The sequence below is a fragment of the Mytilus californianus genome, unplaced genomic scaffold (assembly GCF_021869535.1).
Source record: "Mytilus californianus isolate M0D057914Y unplaced genomic scaffold, xbMytCali1.0.p SCAF_25, whole genome shotgun sequence".
In the NCBI taxonomy this organism is placed as follows: Eukaryota; Metazoa; Mollusca; class Bivalvia; order Mytilida; family Mytilidae; genus Mytilus; species Mytilus californianus.
Genome location: NW_026262674.1, coordinates 2,999,821 through 3,026,721, shown reverse-complemented (window position 1 = coordinate 3,026,721; position 26,901 = coordinate 2,999,821). Strand labels below are relative to the sequence as shown.

Sequence of the window (26,901 nt, the reverse complement as noted above, 5' to 3'; positions counted from 1 at the left end):
GTAATGTTACATAACAGTATATTGTCAGGTAGACGTGCAAACCAAAAGCAACCAGGTGACATTATACATCCTGTGTATACATGTATTACCAGAGTTTAAATTTTGTGATATACAAAAGTTTTCATAACTGTACAAATAAATATCTTCTCTTCCCCGTGTCAAACCAGAAGAAGTATGTATCAAAATAAACTTTAAGAAAATATGAATATTATAAAAAAAAATCTTCAAAAAAAAAAATTTTTGCTTTAAAAGATAATCAAACTAATATTTATGTTTCTAAAATTATTTAAAAGAAATATTATGATTCAAATTTTAATTTAAATGGATTTTGTATTATTTCGTAAAAAATTAAACGAGATTTCATTGAATATGATTTTATTATTTATTTTTTTAATTCAATATTTTAAGCAAAATCCAGGCATTCAATAAATCGATATAAAGTTAAACTTGTGTAAAAAAATTTATTATTGTATACATTTCAACAGAGACATGTAATACAATTGCACTGATTTCAACAACATTGTATACCCGACAATATTTATCGACAGAGTTATTGGTCCTGAATAGGACTGATATAGTTGGGTATGAAAGAAAATTATATGAGATATCTTATAAACTATATAAGAAAAACTTATAAACTATATAAGATATCTCATAAACTATATGATCCTGATCACGATCATCAAAATGCGTGACCCGATATTTTTGCAAAGTTCCTGATTGAACTAAAAACAAAATAACGTTAAGAACTTTTTTAAACAGTAACATTGAACGGTATTTGAAAGAGAAGCGTAGTTTATTCATTAGAAATTTAAAGAAAAAAAAAACATGTTTGCTTACATTTCTATTTCTCTGAAATTTTGAAGACTAATCTACCTCTTGTAGTTTTTTTTAAAACTGACAGTCTCTGTACTTTTAAAACTTTATTTTTCTCGGATACTGACCATTTTGATAGACAGTTTTATTTTTCCAAAATTTTTCATTATAATTGATTAAATTAGATTATTTACTAATTTCTATATGCTTAAATAATCTCTAAAAAATAAAATAAATACAATTTCTGTGTATATTGAATTCATAAAGTTTTTCATCAATTTTCTTTGGCGATTATCCCTATAGATTTGCGCAAATCCCGGAACTTGCTTTCTCCGTCTTTATTTATTAATTATATAGTTTGTCGATGTGTAACTAATTTTAATTGGTCGAAATATACTAAACAACCAATCAAAGTATCCGTTTTAAGTAAGATCGGCTAGCATTTCGACAATAACACGATCTTTATTTCCAAAATAAGTAAGTAAATAAAACTTTATTTTGATTGGGCATATTGACAAACATACAACAACATCAGCTCTAATGAGCTTTTCACCGAATATTAAAACATATGCAATAACAAATAAAACAATGTATGCAGCATGCAAATAAATAGTAATAAAACAGCACCACATTTAACTCTAGCATGTCTAGCATATACTAGCCTACATGTATCTTGCTAACACTAAAACATATATATGAAGCACTAATACAGGAATTATATTTAAAAATTTGCTGGTTAAAAATTTCAGTAAATAATTTAGACTAAAAGTAAAAGTAAAAACTATAACTCTTGTAATTAATATGAGGAAGGTGCTACCTTAAATGCCAACTAAACAAGCCAATACAGTACCATTCAAACGAAACAGATCTCCTACACCAAGGAAAATTTGGAGTCACTCCGAGAAACTCCGATATTCCTCCCAAAATGTTGGGAGGATTTTAATGTTATGTTTCTGTTGTGACGTAGTTCTCCTCTTATATTTGATGTGTTTCCCTCAGTTTTAGTTTGTAACCCGGATTTGTTTTTTTTCTCAATCGATTTATGAATTTCGAACAGCAGTATACTACTGTTGCCTTTATTTAGGAGTAATCTCTCCCAAAATAGTGTAAATGTTAATTGTGATATAGTCCGAGATTACTCTGACGTCCAATGGCTGTTTTGCCAGACAAGCTGGGGCCGTGGGACGTCAGAGTTCGTCCCATATCAAAAAGTGGATATTTGCCCGTCCAAAATAGATGCGCTGCTTCGTTGCTTCTGGTGCCAACGGACGGCCTTGGAATTATATAAATCGGGTATCAATTTGTTCATTTTTCATTTATCTCTTCATTTATGTAAGTTTCACCTACCTGCCACCCTTTATTTTCTCATATTTAGACAGTTTTCACAGTGACCCATCGATTCAGACATTTTTACTTTTATTTTCAAATGGACGTCAAGTTACGAGAGATTTTGCGACCTCGAGACTCAAATATGCAAATATTTATACTTTTTTCACCTCCTTTATAGGAGATCGATATTTAACATTTAGTAGCCAACCACGATTTTTCACCTCCTTTACAGGAGATCGGTATTAAGCATTTAGTGCCAACCGTGATAACATTCGGAAGATCTCGGATATTTACATTGCTTGCATCGTAAATGAGCGAGGTGTTAGATTATATATTCATATTGACCTAGGGTCATATGCATACATCATTTCCCATAGTCCATTGTGCCTTACTTTTTTCTCGTGATCACATGACAATCTTTCAAAATGAAAGTCAAAATGCCAGAATCGGTGGGACACTGTGAAAACTGTCTAAATATGAGAAAGTAAAGCGTGGCAGGTAGGTGAAACTTACATAAATGAAGAGATAAATGAAAAATGAACAAATTGATACCCGATTTATATAATTCCAAGGCCGTCCGTTGGGACCAGAAGCGACGAAGCAGCGCATCTATTTTCGACGGGCAAATATCCACTTTTTGATATGGGACGAGCTCTGACGTCCCACGGCCCCAGCTTGTCTGGCAAAACAGCTGTTGGACGTCAGAGTAATCTCGGACTAATTGTGATAGCGAGCTCACTCCCAACACCGAGGAATTAATTGCCCTAATCCTACTTTAATCTATGCCGGCACACGACTGATAGGGTAATTTGATTACCTGATGTCACAAACAATTATATTTCCTGTCTACTGTACCAGTTTAAGTGTCAAACAAGTGTATAATTTTAAATGTCTTTCTACATTGGTTAAGTTTAATTTTTGTGTTAAAAATAAGTTAAAATATTTTCGTATTTCTTGCTTGCTAATCTAAAAAAATCTTTACCTAAATGGACTTGCTTTTTAAAAAAAAAAAAAACAGACATTACCGAAAAAGGTATATATAAAATTTTGTGGAAAATGTGGAAAAAAACGTGAAATTCTACGTCAAAGCTGAATAAATGTGAGCAGTTTAAAGAAAATCACGTGTCTTAAAGTTTTGTATACAAGTAAAAAAGAAAATATTATTCACCATTTGTTATGCTTAATAAGTCTACAGCATTTTCTTTTTACGATTATCTAATTGCTTGAAACAAAAAATTTAAAAGCAAAATGTTGTTGTTAATTCTTTCAATTGCATTAAAGTTTTATAAAAAAAAAACATTTACGAAAAGGGACATACTTGTGTAAAAATAAACGGAAACTACCGCTAATTAAATGTGAGCAGTTTAAAGAAAATTATTTGTCCCCAAGTTTCGTATATGCAAGTAAAAAAGAAAATATTATTCACCATTCGTTATGCTTAATAAGTCTACGGCATTTTCTTTTTACGATTTGTTGGCATTCCTTTAGGATAATAATATATTTCGGCTACAGCAGGAACACTTCCACACTGCATTGACTCGTCTTTGCATAATATTTATTTACGCACAATGAATGTAAACTTGTGTGTTTTATTTTGGACAGCACTTGATCTTAAAAGATTTTAAAAGAAATTAATTTGCCGTGGGAAGACAATTCCACGATAAACATCTCAGTGATCAACAGTGTGTGGTTGAACTTAACTTCGCTCACAATATTAACTAAATGCTAAAAAATAGCTGACATCAATTTTATCCACAGCACGAGATCTTGATATGGCAGGAAATAATATCACGTACCAGTAAACTCAGGTGACCTCTCATGTTTTTAAAGTTGCTTTGCATTAATGATTGACATTTTTGTACGTTAGTTTTGAGGCTCTAGAAGGTCCTTTTACAATTGATTAACGGGAATCTAAAATATAATCCTTTTCAGAAAAAATAAACACATGTCTTCTTTAACTATTTTATTTTTTTATGTTTTTTCAGTCAAAACAGGATGTAGACCTGAACATTAGTTATGCGTCCATGGTCAACAATATAAATTTATTGTAGATGAAAACATGATGCATGTCGTTAAGTTGGGCGTTGGTAGAGAACCTCTGTGAAAATGTGTAGATTGTTAAAATCCTGTCCACTTATTTTTTCTTGTAGCATCTGGGTACACGATATAATTTCATTTTAATATTTTTGTATATATAACATTTTTTTCATTTCACCAAAGACTTTTAACGAGCAGTAAAATACGGATTAGGCTCATTCAAATAATTCAAGTCGGTCATGTACCGAGGTAGTGAAACATAATATTTTACATTGCAAAATAAATGTGCACCTGAAATTGCTTACTGAGTAAGTCTTAAAAGATTCTAATTGTGGTAAAATCATCTTTGTTGAAAGAACTGACCAGACTATAATAGAAATACAAAATAAGTTTTTTCTTCGTATTTTTATTCGTTTGTACGTTTTATTTCAAATGACAATGACATGGGGCAAAAACATATAAGAATAATTATCTTATGCTGAATGATAATGTCACATCTTTATCTGTCAAAGAAAGGAAAACATTTGTTAAAATTTTAATACCGTGTTTTAAAGCACACAGGTGCAATCAAGATCGATTAAATGTACATAGGTAAATAATCTGGGTTATCCGATTATGTTGTCATGCGTCGTTAATTTTTGTACATCCGATGGGCGATAAATCAATAAACAGCCACATGGTGTTGGGAGAGAATCTTTGGAGGAAATTGGGAGTATAATCCGCGGTATGCGGTGTGACTCCGAAAAACACGGAAATCGGAAAAAAACGATCCCGAATCGATTCGTTTAAATGGTACTGTACATGTAATTCACTATGTCCCTGCATATAGTTTTTGTCTAAAATTGAAAAAAGGCTTTTTGAGTGATATTTTCAAGTTTATACTCTCACACTTTCCAATGCCCAACACAGAACTGTCAACAAATGAATTTTCCTCTGAGGAATTTTCAGTACCTTTAACATGCAGAAATAAACATAGTCCAGTGCATTCATTAAGACCCGGTACTTTTACCCGCCTACCGAAGCGTCTGGTAGCGGCAGAAAAAATAAAATTTCAAAAAAAAAATGTGAAAAATTCCTTTTGAAGATCGTTCAAATCTAATTTCTTTCATTCCTTAATCATCTCCGTTCTACGCCGTTCATGTGTATGTTTAAAGGTGTCTTCGTTGAGGTCCGCGTTAAAGTATAGATCTATCTTCTGCCAATTTAGGCACACCTCCAAAGTAGGAGAAGTGATAATTATAAACCATGTGTCTGTATCTGTATCGTAAGAGCGCTTTAAAATGCGACGATTTAGCAGTATATTTTCAAGCGGCAAATTGTTGTTGAAGTTAAACAACAACAGCAATATTATGTCTAATAAAAGGAAAGCAGCTTGTATCACAGATTATTTTATGAATAAAAGGTTTACTAAAGGTGAACATTCTATGAAATTCAGAAAATCGTTAATCGTATCAAATCAGTTCGTTTCCCGTTGGACGTTGTCACTGATCTCCGTTTTCTTGATATGTGTTCTATGTTGTTATTGAATTTTTTAGTGTAAGAATTCATGAAACAATCTGAACTAACATAACTGTTACGTTTACAAAATATAATATCTGACGAGATTTAAGACTTCTAAATTAAAAAAAAAAGACGGCTCTGAAGAAGTGAAAAAAAACATTTTTACTTACTATAGTCAAGAATCCTATGATTAATTTGCCCCCCCCCCCCTTTTTCACAATCACCCCTTTTTATAAATATTAAAGTTAAGTGAAAGTTGAATACATGTTTTTTTTTCTGACAAGAACAACCTTCACATCACTTAGCATATATCAAAATTGTTTGTTTGCTGTTTTGCATGAGAGCATGTTTATTGTTCATGTTGTTTAATTGTTTGCATGACACTGTTAAATTAATTACACAAACAATTGACACAGTTATGATTATAACAAAGCAATAAAAAAAAGTTACAACAAGTTTTATTATCAATTTTTTTTAATAATATACCGTATGTAACTTATGAAATTTCATTCATAAAATTGAACAAATGCAAAACATTTAATAAAAGTATAAAAACAAACAAAACATTTAAACAACATTTCACATGAAACCCCTGCATTATAGGTCATACCATGGAAGTATTATATTGACAATATAATACTTCCATGGTCATACATATTTTATAACTGATTACAAAATAATTATAAGCAATGTATTTTCAGATGATTACTCTAGCATGTCTAGAAAAAAAACAATTCAATGTTAACTTACCCCAAATTGAGGCAAATATTACAGACTTTACCCTATTTTTTTAAGTAAAAAATTAAGGCTGAAATCCCTAAAATCCATGAGCTTTGCCCCCTGGTCCCCCTACCAGGGCTAGCCTTAAGCGGCCCCCAGACCCCTCGCCGTTTAGGTTTGGTTCCCCCTACAATCTCAAAGGTACCTCCAGTCTAAAAAAATCATGAAACCCCTGATAGTCCCAGATTACTCTGAGCTGTTTTGCCAGACAAGCTGGGGCCATGGGATGTCAGAGCTCGTCCCATATAAAAAAGTGGATATTTGTCCATCCAAAATGGATGCGCCACTTTGTTGCTTCTGGAGCCGACTGATGGCCTGCCCTTAGATCCATATAAATCGGGCCTCAGTTTGTTCATTTTTTCATTTATCTCTTCATTTATGCAAGTTTCACCTACCGGCCACCCTTAATTTTGTCATATTTGGAAAGTTTTCACAGTGACCCATCGACATGATCAATTCCTGTATTTAAACTTTCATTTTGAAAAATTATCACGTGACAACGAGAAAAAAGTAAGTCTCAATGCATTAACCCTGGGTCGATATGAATACATAATCTAACACCTCGTTCATTTACGATGAGGGGCCTAAAGGGGGGGTATCTGCATGGAAGAATGCAAAATAAAATTGCCATTTCATGATGAACAAACAATTAAAAATTTCTTGCACATTGATCTTTTTACCGATTTCATGAAACACTGTGAATAACGAACCTTTTTCACGGCTGCATGTGAAATAAAAATGGCAAAACACGTTGCACTAAAATAACCCCTTTACCACCTAGGACAGTGACCCTCTACGATGCAAATAAGCTGAATGGCCGAGGGTATTCGGATTGTTATCATGGTTGCTACTGAAAGTTTATTGCTGAAATTAGCATAAAAATTTGCATACTTCTGTCTCGAGGCCGCAAAGTCTCTTGTAACTTGACGTCCATTTGAAAATAAAAGTTAACTATGTTCAGATTTGACTAGTTGGGGAATTGACTATACCAGATGCCAATCTAACCAAGTGCCGAAGAGACAAGAATTTGGTTCATGTGGACCCTTTGGCTAAAATGACACCACAATACTTACTCTGAATGAAGTCAAACCTGTACATCTGGAAACATTATAAGACATAGCATATACATGATATATTTCATTGTATTTTGTACATATGAATTTCCTACAGACTATCATGTTTTTGATACATTTAATCAACCCCTTTTTATGTTTTGTTTATTATAATCATTGGTTGTTGTTGAGGGAGGAAAAGATAACCCATGGTGGGAAGTTGGGGAGGAAGGAAAAGATAACCCATGGTGGGAAGTTGGGGAGGGAGGAAAAGATAACCCATGGTGGGAAGTTGGGGAGGGAGGAAAAGATAACCCATGGTGGGAAGTTGGGACTGACACAACTAACTTGAGCCATAGTGTAATTGTCTTTTTGTTATTTTGCAGAGAAAAAAAATGTCTTTATCACGTAGAGAATGGGATGAAATGAAAGCCCAGTTGGAGGGGACTGTCAACAAATTCCTGGGATTTTCAGAGCCAAGTCTTGTCACAGCAGCATTGAATTGTATAGACAAAGGCTATGAAAGAGACAAAGCTATTCGTAAGTATATAGGGCCAAATTCACTTGAAACTCTCGAGTTTCATCCATCCAAGTTTACTTGAACCTCTTGAGATAACCCATCTTTCCCAACCCCGACTGAGCCAGGGTTAAACGTCAAACCAATCAGATTTCTTAATTTTTTTATGCTTGGTTGAGCCTTACCCTAGCAACTCAAGTGCATTAACATAATACTCTTGAATCTCTGAAGTTGACTCGACAATGGGTGTTGGAAAAGATTGGTCTTCTGTTTCTAATAAAGAAGATGTGGTATGATTTCCAATGACATGAATGAGAAAACTCTCCACAAGAGACCCAATGACACAGAAATTAACAACTATAGGTCACCGTACGGCCTTCAACAATGAGCAAAGCCCATACTGCATAGTCAGCTACAAATGTATAAAAGGCCCCAAAGTGACAAATGTAAAATGTTTCAAACAAGAAAACTAGCGGCCTAATATATGTACAAAATAATGAACAAACAACAAATGACAACCACTGAATTACAGGCTCCTGACTTGGGACAGGCACCTACAGAATGTGGCAGGGTGAAATATGTTAAGCTTTGCCCAACCCAAGGTTTATTCCATGTTACAATCATTCTTTAATGGGGAGAGGTGATTGTTACCCAATTCCTTTGACATTTAGTGGGTGAAATTTAACCATCAAAGGAACTATCAGATTCACATTCCAAATCATAAACCTTAACTGACTCTGATGGTAGGAAATTCTCTGCTGCAAAATAAGTTGGAATAACTTTATTCCCATGCTTGTATTTTAGAATTTTCTTCGTTCCAAAGACTGCATAATAAAGGTGTCAGTGAGACAACTCACCACCAGAGACCGGATGAGGTAGAAGATATTAATTTAAACATAACCTGTTTTTATGTAAATATAACAGTGCTCCAGCTAGAAATCAAAAAGGGCAGGGTGCCAGTGGAGGGCAGGGCACTTTTTTATGAAAGGAAAAGGCACTGCTCATTTCTTTTGTCTACGTTTCTGTGTGTATCACGAGTTCACATTCTTTTTTTTACTGTATATGTTGTTAATAAAGATGCATAAGTTGTTGTTATTTATTCTATAAAATTTGCATTAGAAAATGTAATTCATACGACATGTTCATAACACATGTCAATACACATTCATACATCACATCCCCCCCCCTTTCCAAAAAAAAACAACATAAACTAAACATCTCATAGTTTAGCATACATGTGACAGAGTTGTCTTATTTCAAAATTTTCAGCTAGAGTTTGGCCCTCAAAACTTTTTTTCATTGTTTGTGTTCAGGAATTATTTATTAAAGCTTCATCAAGTTGATGTCATGATAGTTTAACTTCACACTACCCATTTATGGAGGATTGCAGCTTAACATCATCACAACAATTGAACTTATAAATTTCTTAATTGACAATGTATAGAACATGGATTGCTAAAAGTATGATTATCCAAAATAAGTTGCAATATATTTTTTTTGGTATGTTCAAAGACAGTTAATATCCTTAAGGTAACATTCTTATATAATTTTGTATTCAATTTGTAATTTATTCCTATTTTTATTACTAGATAATATTTTAGGAGCACAAATTTGTAATAAGCTAAAACAGGGGAAGTAACTCTAAAATTAATTTCTAACACGTTTACTGTTTGATTGTTGCTCACAAGTTGAGATGGACGGCGTTTCTGTGAAGGCATAGTTGTATTTTGATGACTTTAATTCTATTCTAAAGTCATGAAAGTCTTCATTTATACACTCTTCTTGGAGATCAAAAATGCCGACCCAAGCTAAAAACACTCGCTGACACATTCATCAAAATTATGACAAAAAGGTACATTGTCTTAATTAAATTATCTAGTTATTAACACCTTTGAAGTCTTATCCACTGTAATTGATTGTAATGACATGATTAACCTGGGGGCAATCACCTGGTGTCATATATGTAATTTAACTTTGTGATAAGAAATCGATGAAACAAAAGGCAATTCTACCAAAACGGCACAAGGTTTTTTGGGAAAAAGGCGTCAGGGCAGAAGGGCGCGGATGAAGGCACCCAGGGCGCGGAAAAGGGCATCCAGGGCGTGGCTGAGGGCACCCAGGGCGCGGCGCCCTTCTATTTTGGGCTAACGAGACCACTGTATAATATCATCCTGGTACTGAAGAACAGCATAATTTCACTTGAATGAATTCAAAAAGCTATATATATTTGAAAAGAAAAAAGGAAACATAAGAGAGGACAAAGATACCAAAGGGACATTCAAACTCATAAGTTGAATTTAAGTGACAACGCCATCCCAGAAAAAAACCAAAAGACAAACAATAGTACACAAAATACGACATATAAAAACTAGATATATATATAATATGCATCAATATTCTGTTGTTATTTTTAGGGAAATTATCAGAAATTCTGGACGACTCACAATCAGAAAAATTTGCAGATAAACTGTTCCGAGTGTGGGATGAATTCAAAGCTAGTAGTAGAAAAAGACAAAAAAGGAAGGTAGGCTAAGTATAAACAAAGGTAAAATGAAGGGAGATAACTGGGCTTGTAAACTAAGTATAAACAAAGGTAAAATGAAGGGAGATAACTGGGCTTGTAAGCTAAGTATAAACAAAGGTAAAATGAAGGGAGATAACTGAGCTTGTAAGCTAAGTATAAACAAAGGTAAAATGAAGGGAGATAACTGAGCTTGTAAGCTAAGTATAAACAAAGGTAAAATGAAGGGAGATAACTAAGCTAGGTATAAACAAAGGTAAAATGAAAGGAGATAAATGGGCTAGGTATAAACACAGGTAAAATGAAGGGAGATAACTTAGCTAAGTATAAACAAAGGTAAAATGAAGGGAGATAACTTAGCTATGTATAAACAAAGGTAAAATTAAGGGAGATAACTGGGCTAAGTATAAACAAAGGTAAAATTAAGGGAGATAACTGGGCTAAGTTTAAACAAAGGTAAAATGAAGGAAGATAACTTAGCTAAGTATAAACAAAGGTAAAATGACGGGAGATAACTAAGCTAAGTATAAACAAAGGTAAAATGAAGGGAGATAACTAAGCTAAGTATAAACAAAGGGAAACTGAAGGGAGATAACTAAGCTAAGTATAAACACTTAGAAGGGAGATAACTTAAGGTAACAGATGGGGTTCCAAAAAATATTAATCCCTTCATACTAAGTAACAAAAGTCAATCATGGTAATAATTCAGACATCATTACAATGATTGACATAAATACGATATTAATTTTCAGACTAATGATTTAAATTTAAGAAATAATTCTTTCATGCCATGTTTTATGCTCATTTTAACATGGGTAGGCTTTAACGCTCGGTATAAAGATATTGACAAATATGATGCCTACCCATGTTAAAATTAGCATAAAGCATGGCATGATAGAATTATTTCGATTCTGATAGGAATATTTAGAACTTTTGTACTTCGAAGCGGACCTATAATACACATCTAAAAAACAGCCACTTTGATTTGATGAACAAAAAACGTTATAGAAAATCAACAGTTGAACGATCAAAAAATTAATATATAAAAGTAAACTTACTTTTAGAATGATTTTATTTAATTTCCTAGCCAGCAACACTGACAAAACTATCCATTTCGTCCTACGGCGTTATTCAAAATACGACTGACGTTGCAATTTCAATTGTAACGTCAATCACATGCAGCCCATGTTTTATTGTAATTAGAACATGGCTTTGTTTCCAAAGCGAAAGAAGGACGTCATATTAGAATTGATGTTCTGACAGTGTATCATTCAAGTTGTGCAACAACAGTGTACTTGTAGTCGTGTTTCCCTTGTATTCAAATAAAATACAAACACGTTGTATGGGTCTATGGTTCTTTTATTTCATCAGAATTGATGTAAATATTCTAAGTGAAAAATGACCCTCACATTTAGTGCAAAGGTCTTTGCTTCACCAACTGATTGGTTTGAATCAGTTTACATTCTTTACAATATATGTAATACCTTATATAAGAATATGATAGTCCTAGACTATTTCAAAAGTAAAGATATAACAACTTCCAAATAAGCTGAAGAAAATGGCTACCACTTCATATAAAGACTTTAGCCAACTGTCCAAAACAAAGAAAAATTAAACAAAAGATTCCCGCCTAAATCATACTGACCAATAGAAAAGAAATTAATCAATAGGTAATGTTCTACCTGAATAAACTAGCAGACTACAAATTATAATAAATGTAAATAGAATATATCAAGTATATATTCTAATAACATAAAACCTTAATTAATGTAAAACATAAAAATATAGCTCTACCACATACTAATAACTGCCTTTATTAATGCAAAAAACACAGTCAGATACTGAACTTTTGTTTTCAAAAACACATTTTCCTAATACTGGATGTTGACTTGAAAACGGTCAAACGAGGTGCTTGAAACAGATATGTAAATTCCAATTACAAATCCATAGATTTTTCTTCAAAATCTATTTGTTGTTGAAACATTTATTTCAGCTTTAATGATGTAAAATAATACTAGGGTCAGAGAATATACATCCTTAAGGATGTTCGCTGCCCTGTGTCAAAATAACAAGCCTTTTAAAAGCTGTAAATTATATAAAGTTATAAATTGATAGTATATAAATAAAGAAACTAAAAAAGCAGAAAAAAATGAAGGGTCCGTGTGCTTGTTTTCGAGATATAAGCCATTGAAAATTTGGCGGGAAATGATTCTCTCTAGATTTTTCATACTTTTGACATTGGACGCTTTTTTGTTTCAAAAACTATGAAAAATAACAAGGATTTTATAAGATTTTCAAATATGGCTTTTTAAACTATATGTAAAAAAATTATGAATAGAAAAGTAGGGGTTAGTGGGCAAAATTTTTGAATGGCATTACATGGATAAAACCAGAGGATTCCGAAAATCTGGCAAAGATTCAAAAACTAGAGGAGCAAACCTTTAATAAAAGTGTGTAAAATATCACAAATGTAAAAAATAAGTGTAACATCATTGTGTTGTAAGATGTAAAACATCAATTTGTGACGGTTTTTAGTTCCAACTAGGTAACAGATTGGATAATAAACCAAAAAACAAAGTCCGTGACCTTCTGATTACTTCCTGTGGATTCAGTGCACTTTTACCTTGTTGAATAGTAAGTAAAAATCTGGCTCAGAAGTTTCATAATGATCTTATTTTATAGGAAAATGAAAGTAACTCAGAGGAAACAAAGAAGAAAAGAAAGTTTGTAGATGATACTACAGAGGCAGCAAACCCAAGTCCTGGTCAGCTGACCACAGATCAGGCAAGTAATAGTTATCCCATGAGGACGCAGCCAGAGGCCAGAGGGTGATCTTACACTGACACACCAAGTCCGAATGGGATAACTATTTTACATCCAAGCTGTTCTAGATTAGATAAAAAAAAAACATTTAAGCTTCATAACATCTAGTTAAGATCGCCACACAATCATTATAATATACTTTACATATTACTATATAGTATATACCCTTTATGAGCCCCAGACACAATGTTTAAATATGTTAAATAAACATTGAGTTCATGACCAGTCGTTCTGGTGTAGGGGTATGAATCGTGAGTCTATATGTTAAAGGTCTTGAGTTCGATCCTCTCCATAGACCTTGGATTTTTTCTACATTAAATTTTGATAGTTGGTCTTTTATGTATAAATATTTCTAAGTTTTATTGTGGATTTGACATTCCTGCCAGAATGTTACAAAACAAAGGAAAGCATGCAGAACAAAGAAACTGAAGATAGGGTGATCTGGTAGGAGTGATCCGGCTCAGATCACCCCTGGTAGAACAAAGGAGCTGGGATGTAACAACTTTTATCACAACACTGAGGTTGATAGTTCTAATCCTGCACCTGACAGGTGCTCTCTACTCCAATCTTTATCGACTAGGATTAAAAGTTTTCCTACCAAAGGTCTAGTTCTCTCCGGGCACTCCAGCTTCCTCCACCATTAAAAACTATCTGTTACAAAATAGCACATAAGCACATAAGTGCTGAAAGTGGCATTAAACACCAAAAAATAAAAATAAAAACAAGAAAATGTGGTATGATTGCCAATGAGACACTATCCACCTGGACTAAATAAAGTAAGCAACTATAGGTCACTGTACTGCCTTTAACAATGACCCATACCAGTTGACAACAGTTCAGGTAATAAATATCATCCTTCACAAGTTGTCTCCCTTATACCAATTTTTATGGCAACATGAATTCCCTATGGAGTCAGTCAGCCAGTGAATTTGGTGATTTTAGAAATATTTAAGCCAGGGTTTTAAATTTAGCAGGGGCCCATTCACCAATGGCTTTTTAAAATGATTAAAATAGTTTATGGGAAATAACTGCAATTTGTTATATCTATTGATTATTCATATTCACAAAAATATATAACTCAAATAAATAAAACTTGCAATTGTTTTCCCTTCGCCTCAAGTACATGATTAAAGTGTTTAAAAGTGCCACGAAAGATACCAAAGGGATATTCAAACTCATAAGTCGCAAACAAACTGATAATGCCATGGCAAAATGGCAAAATACGAAAAAGGACAGAAAGACAAACAACAGTACACAAAACACAACATAGAAAACTAAAGACTTAGCAACATGAACAACACCAAAAATCGGGGGTGATCTCAGGTGCTCAGGAAGAGTAAATAATGTTGATTAATTAACTGGACAAAGCCAATAATTGTATTCTTGGATTGCTTTCACACAAATTGGAAACAAATGACAGAATTAGAATTTGGTTTTCAGCCAATCAAATACCAATATCTATGAAATGAACATCTACTGTAAATTTCATCATGTTTTTGTTAATAAGGTCCTTGATACTATAAACAGAGTTTTACATATTTCTCAATCTATTGTTAACAGTTTCACATATTTCTCAATCTATTGTTAACAGTTTTTCTCAATCTATTGTTAACAGTTTCACATATTTCTCAATCTATTGTTAACAGTTTCACATATTTCTCAATCTATTGTTAACAGTTTTTCTCAATCTATTGTTAACAGTTTCACATATTTCTCAATCTATTGTTAACAGTTTCACATATTTCTCAATCTATTGTTAACAGTTTCACATATTTCTCAATCTATTGTTAACAGATAAAGAAGATGATGACGAATGCCACAAAAATGATAGAAGAAAGAAAAGCCCAATTAGCTGTCACCATGCCAGTTAAACAACAAATGGTTTGTATAACACAAAAAGAGCTGCGTCGGATAGAAATCCATCTTATGCAAATGAACATCAATACATCTGTTAACCTATTTTGGGTTGAAAAGTTTCTACGCAAAGTCTGTAACTGTTTGAAAATTGTGTTGATATAAGAACCCTACAAAACAGACCAACATTCTTCATTTATTTCTTATTTGAATGTTCCAAAATCAATCAAAGTCTTATACATGTATACAAGCACTTGCATAAGGTTGATTTCTATCCGATGCATCTGAAATGTTGTTTTTGAAAACCTATGCTTTTTAAAGCTGGGTTATACAGTGATGAGGAGTCAGTCCCTTCATCTTTCTGTCCCATTTTTGTATCCACAACTGCTCCTGAACCACTTGTTAGAGTTGTTTGAAACTTTCACAAAATCTTGATTGTAATGACCCATGCTTTCTAAAGCAGGGTTATACAGTGATGGGAAGTCTGTTCATCTGTTCATTCCTTCATCCTTTTGTCACACTTTTGAATCTACAACTGCTCCTGTTGTTTGAAACTTTCACAGAATCTCATTCACATGATGAACTTTTGGACCAATTTTATTTCTTCATCTGAATGATTGGGGTTAATTTTCGGATGACATAGACTTCATCATGTCTGCATACTATGTAAACATTTGTATCCACTCATCCATCGTCCTTTAATGAAAATTTCTCGGAATCAATACCATAAAATGCCACCTACTATTTTTTGTTGTTAATAGATATAGGAATATGTGGTATGAGTGCCAATGAGACAACGCTCCATCCAAGTTACAATTTATAAAAGTAAACCATAATAGGTCAAGGTACGGCCTTCAACACGGAGCATTGGCTCACACCGAACAGCATTATGTCCATTCTTCAAAAATCGCAATAATAAATGCAAGAATAAATTTCAGAATTTACAGTAATCGATTTTGTAACTCCTATATGATGTATTTTTATTGTTTTCAGCCTCAGTTGTCCCGTGATGAAATATTGATGAATGAAGCCATGGAAAAGGTTAGGAAGACACAAGAACTACAGTCAAGGATTCAGAAACAAATATCTGGCCTAGGAACAGCTGTACCTGGAATGTAAGTATCTATATCAGCCCTTAGTTCTCAGAACCTTACAATGTATCTGACATGTATATGTATATCCTTGAAAAGAGGCAGTATGCAAAAGAAACAAAATTATTTTGCCCTTGATTTTGCAAATTTTTGGTAAATTCAACTAGCCTTTCAAACTTGTGATCATTTATAAATAAATGCAATGGATGATAATACCTACACATTTTAGTGCAGAAATGTCATTTGGATGTTGAAATTGACCTAAAACACTAATTTTTACATATTTTTTGGACAAAATTAATATGAGCCATCGTCCTTACCAAGAAAGATATTTTACCCATGTTTACATCTTTGAGTAAGACATCTTGTAACAAAATATCTCTTTTTTGGTAAGACCATTGCACATTTCTCAATAGTATTTACAAGATCTCAGTAATACATATGAGGCACTATGTTATTTAGCAAACAAAAAAGCAACCTCTTGCCTAAAAGGCAACATAACTGCTACCAAAGCTGTGAGTTCTAAGGACATTCAGGTTAAACCATAATCTTTTAAAAATGCACTATAGCCCTTGTAAATTTTGTCTTTTTACATTGATTGAGTAACTCTTGTACCCAACCTATAGATTTGAAAAGTCCGTTCTTTTTATTCATCATAAGAATTCAACATACCTTGGAAAATTGAGTAAACATTTTGAATTCAATATAAAAAAAGGTAAAATCTAGTTTGTTTTGACGATTGCTATATTTTTTCTTTGCTTATCATTTTAGAAAAAGTGTGCCTGGTGGTTTATCAAAGTAAGTAATTAATTTTTATTTTACTGTAAATTCAGAAATTATTGCGATGTTTTTATTATTAGGAAAAATGCGACAGGGTTATAATCGCAATAATTTAAACTCGCATTTTGAAATTTTTTATATGAATTGAACAGGATTTTTCTCAATATCGCAAAAATTAAAATCACATTTTAGTCTAAAATGACAAAATCGCAATAATAAATGCACGCAATAATTTCTGAATTTACAGTAATTAAATCACAATTGCTGCTTCAGTTTAAATCTATAGGTTATTCCTGTAAGAAAGAGGAAAGCAGTTTTCATTCTATAATTAGTGTTATACAACTTCTTGTTCTCATATGCATCTGTTTGTCCATCCGTCCATCCATTTGTCAGTCCTTTTTTTTTTCATTGCAACTCCTCTGAAACCACACAACAGAATTTCATGAAACTTTGTAGATAATAAGGACATACTATGTAGATGTGCATATGTACAGGAAATTATGATTCAATTTATTTTCTAGGAGTTATGCTCCTTTGAACTTAATATTTTGGCCTAAATTTACTACTGCAACAGTTTGCCATCACAACTCCTCTAAAACCACACTATAGAATTTTATGAAACTTTGTAGTTAATGAGGACATAATATGTAGATGTGAATTTCCACAAGAAATTTTTATCAGTTTACTTTTGTAGAGTAAATGAGTCTTTAAACTTGGGAATCTGGTGAGATTTTGTTTGTCCAGTGACAATGTGGGGGCGTGTGGTATATGAGCGTGCTTCATGTATTAACCTCAGTATTTTGTCATGGTTACTTAATTGTAAAAATTCTTTTATCTTGTTTGTTTTTTGTGACCTAATCTGGTTAAGTAGAGTATAGTCTGTAGCTGCCTGGACTTGACTTGAGGTAGACATGCTCCTGACAATATTATTCCTACTGAATTGTAGCATTTTAGTGCAACATGACGGGTGCCACATGTGGAGCAGGATTTGCTTTCCCTTCTGCAGCACCTGAGATCACCCCCAGTTTTTGGTGGGGTTCATGTTGCTCAGTCTTTAGTTTTCTATGTTGTGTTTTGTGTACTGTTGTTTGTCTGTTTGTCTGTTGGTCTTTTCCTTTTTTAGCCATGTCTGTTTATTTTCGACTTATGAGGTTGACTGTCCCTTTGGTATCTTTTGTCCCTCTTTAGTATATAAAATAACCATGCAGCTTGTCTTGTTAAGCTTTGATGTTTTAGTGAAGTTCAAGTCACCCGTCTCTACTACAAAGTGAATGTATGGTCTTCTCTTTTATATTACTTTTCTTAACACTCGACATTTGATATGTCTAGCTGTGTGATAAAGTATATGATCGCTATTTTGTGTATTGCTTTAGAGAGAAAATTATTGCTAGAAACTAAGAGCACACGTGCCATTGTCAATATAAACATCAACGAAGTCATATGCAAAACAGATTATCAATGGTCTTTCAAACTGAAGGATGTTTCTGTCACCCTTCGATGAGAGTGTTGCTGAGAATCACCCTCTCATTTGAAATAACCAACGATAATCTATAAATATACATATAATGCTACATGGCATATGACAAAATTTGCACAAGTTACTAGTCAAAGGGAGATAATCCAAATATTTTTTATCACACTTTTGTATGTAGGAAAGTGGTTTCTATATGCTGAATAAAATACTTTTATCTGATTGCAACCTTACATGGATAATTGGTCACATATAATGGAGGAATCTTACAGTGTTGTCTGTTTACTTTTAGTAAAGATTATTTTATGGTCGGACGCCTGGCTTCGCTTGCTCACTAAAAATTCTTTAAATGTCAGATCTCAAATGGTACTAATACAATACATTTTCTTTTGACTGTGATGAAAATCAATTGCTGACATTTACCAAATATTTTATAAAAATCCTTTAATACTGATTATTAAATATACCATCAATATTCTAAAAATTCTATTTATGTTTGTCTATGTTCTTCAGTCCACCACCACTAATCTTAGACAGAGAAGGCAGAACCATTGACCCCGCAACAGGACAAGTTATCCAGCTTACACAACACACGCCAACACTTAGGGTAAGTAATCCAGATTACCCAACACACACCCACACTCAGGGAAAATTATCCAGCTTACCTAATACACACCAACACTCAAGGTAAGTTATCCCACTTACCCAAAACACGCCCACACTCAGGGTAAGTTATCCAGCTTACCCAAAACATGCCCACACTTAGGGTAAGTTATCCAGCTTACCCAAAACACGCCCACACTCAGGGTCAGTTATCCAGCTTACCCAAAACACGCCCACACTCAGGGTAAGTTATCCAGCTTACCCAAAACAAGCCCACACTTAGGGTAAGTTATCCAGCTTACACAACACACACCAACACTTAGGGTAAGTTATCCCACTTATCCAACACACACCCACACTCAGGGTAAGTTATCCCACTTACCCAACACACACCCACACTTAGGGTAAGTTATACCAACTTAGTTTAAACAGTATTTATTAATGAAAAATTTTACAAGAATAAAATATTACAATACAATGTTAGATAAAGTTCAAATATGGGATTCGGAAACAAGTTTGGAAAAACTTATATAAATCCGTCTCCCCCAAAAAAAATAAAAAAAATATCTATTTAACAAACAATATTACGTGCCAACAGTACATTCAGTTTAAGGTAGCATATGATAAATTGAATAAATACACACACACAAAGAAAAAAAAAAAAATACAACTAACAAATAAAATAAATTAAAAGAAAGAAAATGTGAAACAAACAAAAAATGAACAAAAATAATGAAACAGTCAACTCTGCTTTACTTTCTTGATAGATAGTTACTGAAACCAACACACATGTCCGATTATAGTCATTTACGACGGACAATCCACTCGATTTTACATCGTTTTTTTTTATATATATATATATACAAGATCAACATGTAAAAATGATTATTGATAAAGCTATTCCAAGATTAGCATTATTCGGAAAGCTGAAGTTTGAACTTAAAAGGAAAAATTTAGAAACTATTTATTTATCTTTTATACGCCCAGTCTTAAAATATGGGGACATTGTCTGGGATAACATACCTGATTATTTAAAAACATCTCTGGAAAACTTACAAATAGAAGCAGCAAGAATTGTTACAGGTGGTACTAAGATAACATTGAGACAGTTGCTGTACGATGAAACCGGTTGGGAAACTCTCCAGTTTCGGCGTAATAAACATAAGTTATTAAAATTTCACCAAATGTTTCACGGAGATTGTCCTGATTATCTTTCTGTATTAGTTCCAAATCAGAGGCTAGATATACACGACCACAGGACTAGGGGGTCTTCAAATTTACAAACTATATTATGCAGAACAAGCTATTACCAAAAGTCATTTCTACCAGCCGTTATAAACCTTTGGAATGATATTCCAGACGACATTCGTTTAAATCAATCAAAATCGGGTTTTAAGACGTATCTCTCTCAAAATATTAATAAAATACCTTTGTATTTTCACTTAGGCTGTAGAAGAGAAAAGATATTTTTAGCAAGACTCAGACTCCAGAGTAGTGTTCTAAGGGACCATCTATTTAAAAAAAATCTTATCGAAAACGCACTTTGTTCCTGTGGTCGTGTAGAAACTACCTCTCATTACTTCCTCAAATGTCCAAAATATAATGCAATTCGAAGGGATACTATCGGGACGGTCTCTTGTTTTAATCTTAAGATTATCTTATATGGGGACAGTTTAAAGTCTGACGAGGACAATATGCAAATATTTCATAAAGTTTCTGAATACATAAATAAAACGTTTTGAAGTTATCCCACTTACCCAAAACACGCCCATTCTCATAGGAAGTTATTCAGCTTACCCAACACACACCAACACAGGGTTAGTTTAATTACTTGGAACATTGCACTGATAAGTTGACAACCATTTACATCTTAGGAGTATGATTTTAGAAGCACAGGCTGTAAAGCACATTTATCATGACCCATTCGTTTAACAATTTGAATAGTAAATCAAATTGGTTATAAAGTGAGAGAACTCCAGCAGCCTAATCAATTGCCTATTTATTACATTTATTATATACATTTTTAAAAAGTTATCCCAAAAAAACACCTCATTTTGAACCACTTTTCCAGAAATAGTCCAAAGGTTCGTTGTTTATAGAATTGACAATAATCCACTTTGTAGATGAAGTATACTACAGCTCAGCTTTCAAACTGCACACAGTGGGCAGCCTGACCCTTCCAATTCATAATTAAAACTTACATATTATAGAATATGAAATACAAAAGCTTTATTCATTTTTGTAAGATTTTGTATGTGTCAAATTTAAAAAAAAAAAATACCATGTTAACTCCATTGGGTGGCTGATGGGGACCAAGTAGAAGCTTTGACCACTCTTTGGCCACTCCAACCATGGATGAGTGAAAACTACAAAATCCACTGAGCAAGTCAAAAATGTGAGACGTTATTTGATTTCTGAAGATTTAAGGATGTTCGCTCCTCTTGTTTTTGAATTTTGCCAGATATTCGGAATCCTCTGGTTTTATCCATGTAGTGCCTTTAAAAATTTTGCCCACTAACCCCTACTTTTCTTTCCATAATTTGATTACATATAGTTTAAAATGTCATCTTTGAAAATCTTATAAAATCCTTGTTATTTTTTCATCGTTTTTGAAAGAAAAAACGTGCCAATGTTAAATGAATGTAAAATCTAGAGAGAATTATTTCCCGCAAAATTTTCAATGACTTCTATCTCGAAAACAAGCACACGGACCCTTCATTTTTTTCTGCTTTTTTAGTTTCTTTATTTATATTCCATCAATTAATAACAGTCTTTTAAAAAATTTGTTATTTTGAAACAGAGGGGCGATCATCCTTAAAATTTGTGACCATAAAACCAATTTATTGTAATACAATGTATTCTATTTTCACAGGCAAACATCAGGGCAAAGAAAATCAAAGATTTTAAAGGAATTCTTGAGAAACCACCAGAGGAAATTACTGAGGGGAACTTCTTTGATCCTAGAGTTGAGTATGTATCAATAAAAGGAGATGTTGAGTATTTAAATGAGACAGCAACCCAATAACAAAGAGTTCAACACAGTCTTCAACAATAGACAAGTTCTACACAATATACCATGCTCTAAATGGCCCTGAAAAAAAGTTATTGTCTTGCCTGCGACTTTTGTCGCAAAAGTGAGACATAGTGATCCGACATTCGGGCAGCGACGGCGGCGTCCACAAATATTCACTCTGTAGTTAAATCTTTTAAAATTTTAATAACTTTCTTAAACTATCCTGGATTTCTACCAAACTTGGACAGAAGCTTGTTTATGATCATAAGATAGTATCCAGTAGTAAATTTTGTAAAAAAAAAATCCTGTTTATCTGTATTTTACTTATAAATGGACTTAGTTTTTCTGCCAGTTAACATTACATTCACTCTGTGGTTAAAGTTTTTAAAATTTTAACAACTTTCTTAAACTATCCTGGATTTGTACCAAACTTGGACAGAAGCTTGTTTATAATCAAAAGCTAGTATCTAGAAAGAAATTTGTAAAAATTTATTTCCTGTTTTTCCGTATATTACTTATCAATAGACTTCGTTTTTCATACAGTCTGCAGTTTTAAAAACATTTATTAGATTCATAAACCATCCTAGATTTTTACCAAACTTGGATAGAAGCTTCTTACAATCAAAAGATAGTATCTAGAGGAAGTATTTTAATAATTTTTTTCCCCATTTTGTTGAGCCTGCGACTAACATCAAAAGTAGGCAAGACACTGGGTTCCTTGGAACCCTTACGAATTTTTTTATGGTAGTCATGGAAGTCTTGATGTTTTGGCTTATGATTTGCTGAAATATAATATCAAGTCTGTTAAATGAAAGCATTATTTTAGTCTTCATAATGATAAATATCAACTATCAAGAATGGATCAATCTTCTAGATGTTTTTTTTTTTAATCAGTATAACATTAAGTGGACCAAATAATTTCTCTGATAAAAAAATTCCACATCTGCAATACCATGAAAAACTGTTTTGATTAAATTTGAATTGGCACAAATGGCCCACATGCTGATTGAAATAAAAAAGGTGTAATGTATTCTCAACTGATATGACTGGTTAATCTGTACCAGAAATAACATAATGCTCAAATATTTTATTGGCTATATTTCTTTTTCAAAGGAGATAACTTGTTAAGAAATATCTAAAAGCTTTGCAGAATAAAATAAAAGGAGATTTAGTGTATGTAACAATGGGAACATTAATCACTGGAGTAAAACTGTTGCTAGAACAGTAACAAGCTTTAATCACTGTAGACAAACTGTGGATAGAACAGTTACTACCAAAGAAATGACATTGGTTGAAACAACAAATTTTTAAAAGATAAAAAACACAAAAAAGTATTACAATATACTACCAGTGACCATCTTCGCTAGCCAAGGGTTACGATCCACTTCCCTCCTCTCCACCCTTTGCAGATTTAAGCCAACATTTGTGATAACAATGTTGTGCCATCTATCGGTAGATTAAAGTCACGCCCATTCTGAATACATTATTCTTGACCAATGGTAGCACTTGAACTCTTCAATTTGGAGGTAAAAACACGGTAGCGTCTAGATTTTACACACTTGGTAAAGCAGGAAACGAAAATATACGTTGACATTCATGCATTTGTGCAAGAAACATACACAGGAACTTCTATTAGTTGATTAAAAACATTCAAATTGTCACTAAATATAGTCGTATGTTTAGGGATGTAAAGACTTGTTGCACAATAAGCACGTGGCAATTGTTTACATACACTTTCTACATTTACACATGATCATGTTATAGGCGCTTTTTGATTGGATGCAGAGAGTTTCGACTGCAACCAATGAAAATCATTACCTTGTGTCTCCGAAATTCTATCTCAATTCGCCAAGGGTGGAGAGGAGGGAAGTGGATTGTAACCCTTGGCTAGCGAAGATGACCAGTGACATGCACATTAACATGTAGGGAGGGGGAATCTTATTCTTTTTTTTACCAGTTTGTAAAAATGCAAAGAGGATACAAATATATTTTAAACTTTATTTACAGTGTGAAAGCTCCACAGAGACCCAAAAGAGGATTTAAATTCCATGAAAAAGGAAAGTTTGAGCAAGTTGCACAGAGATTAAGGACAAAAGTATGTATGATGTTTCTCTAGTTTTCATGCTTTTTTCACATTTCTCAATCGGTGTGATAAAAATATTTGTCATCTCTAGTAAAAACTTTGTGATTGGTCGAAAGTCAATTATGACATCAAATTTTCTTGGTTTCTTCTGAATGTCCTATTGTGACGTCATGAAAAAAGGCGACCATGCCGGATGACGTCACATATAAAGAACTATTTTCTTGCCTTCTTTTTCTGTAATATACAACTAAAAAACAAAAAATGGAATAAAATCTGGAAATTTCAAACAGTACAAAGACACAGATGATTGTGGGTTCCTTTCCTATTAATCATATATTTCTTTATTATTAGGAATTTTCCAAGGAACATTGTGTTTGACCTTTTTAGCTCCTCTGGCTATTATGGCCACGATGAGCTGTTGTCATCACTTGGTGTCCATTGCTGCCTGTCATTAACTTTTTTTTAATCTTTTTTTTTTAAATGATTGAACCAATTCAAACCAAACTTCACATGAGTAATCTGTAAGGTGTCTAAAATTGAATTAACCAACATGCCCACCATAGCTTAATATACAACTTAGGGGTAAAATGCAAGTAGTTTTCTAATATTTTTAAAAAAACATGATAAAGAAAATCTAATAGGGTGAAAGTACTCAGAATGTCAAGATTTCAAACAGTACCTTACATAATTTCTATTTGTGCCAAAATTATCATTATAAGAGTTGTTGCCCTTGACACTTGTTGACCAACCATATATATAATATCATGAATAATTATGCCTATTAACTTGAAATTCGTATAAACCAATTAACAGAAACTTTAACATTGAAAATGATCAACAATGCAAAATCTTCAGAAATGTGGCATGCAACACTTAAAATTAAAATAATTTTAAAGACTTAAAATTTCAAACTCTTTAGGAATCAATCCAGCTCCTTTCAATTTTAAGAATTGAAAAATAGAAACCAGAAATTTCAAGTTGATTATAATTTCCGAATGAATTTCAATTTATGATACAGTTCTGACAGATTCATATATATATATAAAAGTGCTGTTTTACTCTTGTAATTAAACATGAAAGTATTGTGTATTTTAAGTGTTAAGGAATTGTTGAAAAAGGATGGGGAGTTACTTCCATGCATGCATATTGCCTTGATAATACAAGAATATGAAGTACTTGTGAAAATTTGAGAAATTTTAAAAGAAAGTCTTAATCTTTAAATCCAAATTGACAAAAAAACTTTGCCTGAAATTTATTAAATAGTGAAGTAATTCGTCTAGACTTGTAATCTTAAATATCTTCAATTTATCGATAAAATTTTGTTAAAAATGTTCAGCAGAGACACAACAAAGTAGACTTGTATTAAAACTACAGGTCTATTTGGCCTCTACCATTTTCTCCATACTAGAAGTGGACACAGGTCAGGGAGGGCATAACTTCTAAAGTTTTCTTTTGTTTTATTGAAAGACCTACAAGTAAAACACATTGAATTAGCATTTGTGGTTAATATTTCTTATCAAATAACTTTGAGGGAAAATAGCTTGGGATACTAGTGTTATGGGCTGTGCTCATTGTTGAAGGCCGTACGGTGACCTATAGTTGTTAATTTCTTTGTCATTTGGTCTCTTGTGGAGAGTTGTCTCATTGGCAATCATACCACATCTTCTTTTTTATATTAATTATTGAAAATAGCCACAAGTTATCTAGTGTTAGAGCAATTCTAATTCCATGAGACTTGACATGAAAAGTATAATTCAGTAATCAATAAGAGAAAGTTTGTGTTCCGGCCAATTTATACTTTTGTATGACCAATGCAGTATATAAAAAAAAAACATTAATTTTTTCACTGCTTCTAAAAATAGAATTTTTCGATTGTTCAAGTTGATACAAAAAAAATTTGAAAAAAAAAAGATTTTAATTTATATCCATATATTTATAAATGTAATGAACAGACACATGACCTTGATAATTATATTTCAGGCACAGCTAGAAAGATTGCAGAATGAAATTGCTTATACTGCTAAAAGGACTGGTATTGCATCAGCAGCAAAATTAGCCACAATAGCTCCAAAGAAAGAATTGGTAAGATTTAATGAGAAAAGAAAAAAAAGTGCTCAAAAACCACAAAAGTCATGTAGAGGTCAACTTTCAACACTGTTTGACCTAAAACAAGTGATCTCTTTGAGTATAAGTAAGAATTCTCAAAAGAGCTTTTATTGGGAAATTTTTATTGGGAGTGGTGATTTTAGGAAATTCATAGAAGAAAATTAACATGATTAATTTGAAATTAAAATTTGAAGTTGACTCAAGAATATGATGTAGCTGTAGAAATATATGGACATGCATCTTTAACCCAGGGGAAGCTTTTAATATCCTCTGCATAGCATGAGAGAAAAACTATTACAGCTGTTATCCTAATGCTAGCAAGTTAAAGGTTTGGTTTGCATGCTTGCTTTGTTTGTATTAAAGTTTGATCAAGCATTTTAGTTAAGATTGACATCTGCAAACAATATAAGTAGGCAGAGTTAAACTTGTATATAGGTAAATTTGATTATTTGATAATGTCCAATCAAATTTAGATATAATGTATTTAAGTTTAACTCCGCCTTTTTATATTGTTTTCAGATGTCA

General features: G+C 32.7%; 1 protein-coding gene and 1 long non-coding RNA gene across 4 annotated transcripts in view; both read left to right on the top strand.

Annotated features, from left to right (window-relative positions):
• The first annotated feature begins 1,207 nt into the window (after nucleotides 1-1,207).
• Nucleotides 1,208-26,901, top strand: part of LOC127732541 (U4/U6 small nuclear ribonucleoprotein Prp3-like) — a 49,925-nt gene continuing 24,231 nt past the window's right edge. For 2 of the 3 annotated variants that reach the window (XM_052241593.1, XM_052241591.1), the window contains exons 1-11: nucleotides 1,220-1,293; nucleotides 7,901-8,054; nucleotides 10,446-10,555; nucleotides 13,235-13,336; nucleotides 15,170-15,256; nucleotides 16,223-16,344; nucleotides 17,092-17,118; nucleotides 19,085-19,178; nucleotides 22,047-22,144; nucleotides 24,195-24,282; nucleotides 26,251-26,352. In XM_052241593.1, the coding sequence (XP_052097553.1) occupies nucleotides 7,910-8,054; nucleotides 10,446-10,555; nucleotides 13,235-13,336; nucleotides 15,170-15,256; nucleotides 16,223-16,344; nucleotides 17,092-17,118; nucleotides 19,085-19,178; nucleotides 22,047-22,144; nucleotides 24,195-24,282; nucleotides 26,251-26,352 (975 nt within the window). In that variant the 5' untranslated portion in view covers nucleotides 1,220-1,293; nucleotides 7,901-7,909. Of the gene's footprint in view, nucleotides 1,298-7,900; nucleotides 8,055-10,445; nucleotides 10,556-13,234; nucleotides 13,337-15,169; nucleotides 15,257-16,222; nucleotides 16,345-17,091; nucleotides 17,119-19,084; nucleotides 19,179-22,046; nucleotides 22,145-24,194; nucleotides 24,283-26,250; nucleotides 26,353-26,901 lie in introns of all 3 variants that reach the window. The other variant, XM_052241592.1, reaches the window with a different exon arrangement.
• On the top strand, nucleotides 10,564-11,341 carry LOC127732546 (uncharacterized). The gene is made up of 3 exons (XR_007996305.1): nucleotides 10,564-10,968; nucleotides 11,009-11,048; nucleotides 11,089-11,341. It is a non-coding gene; the product is annotated as an uncharacterized LOC127732546 (long non-coding RNA).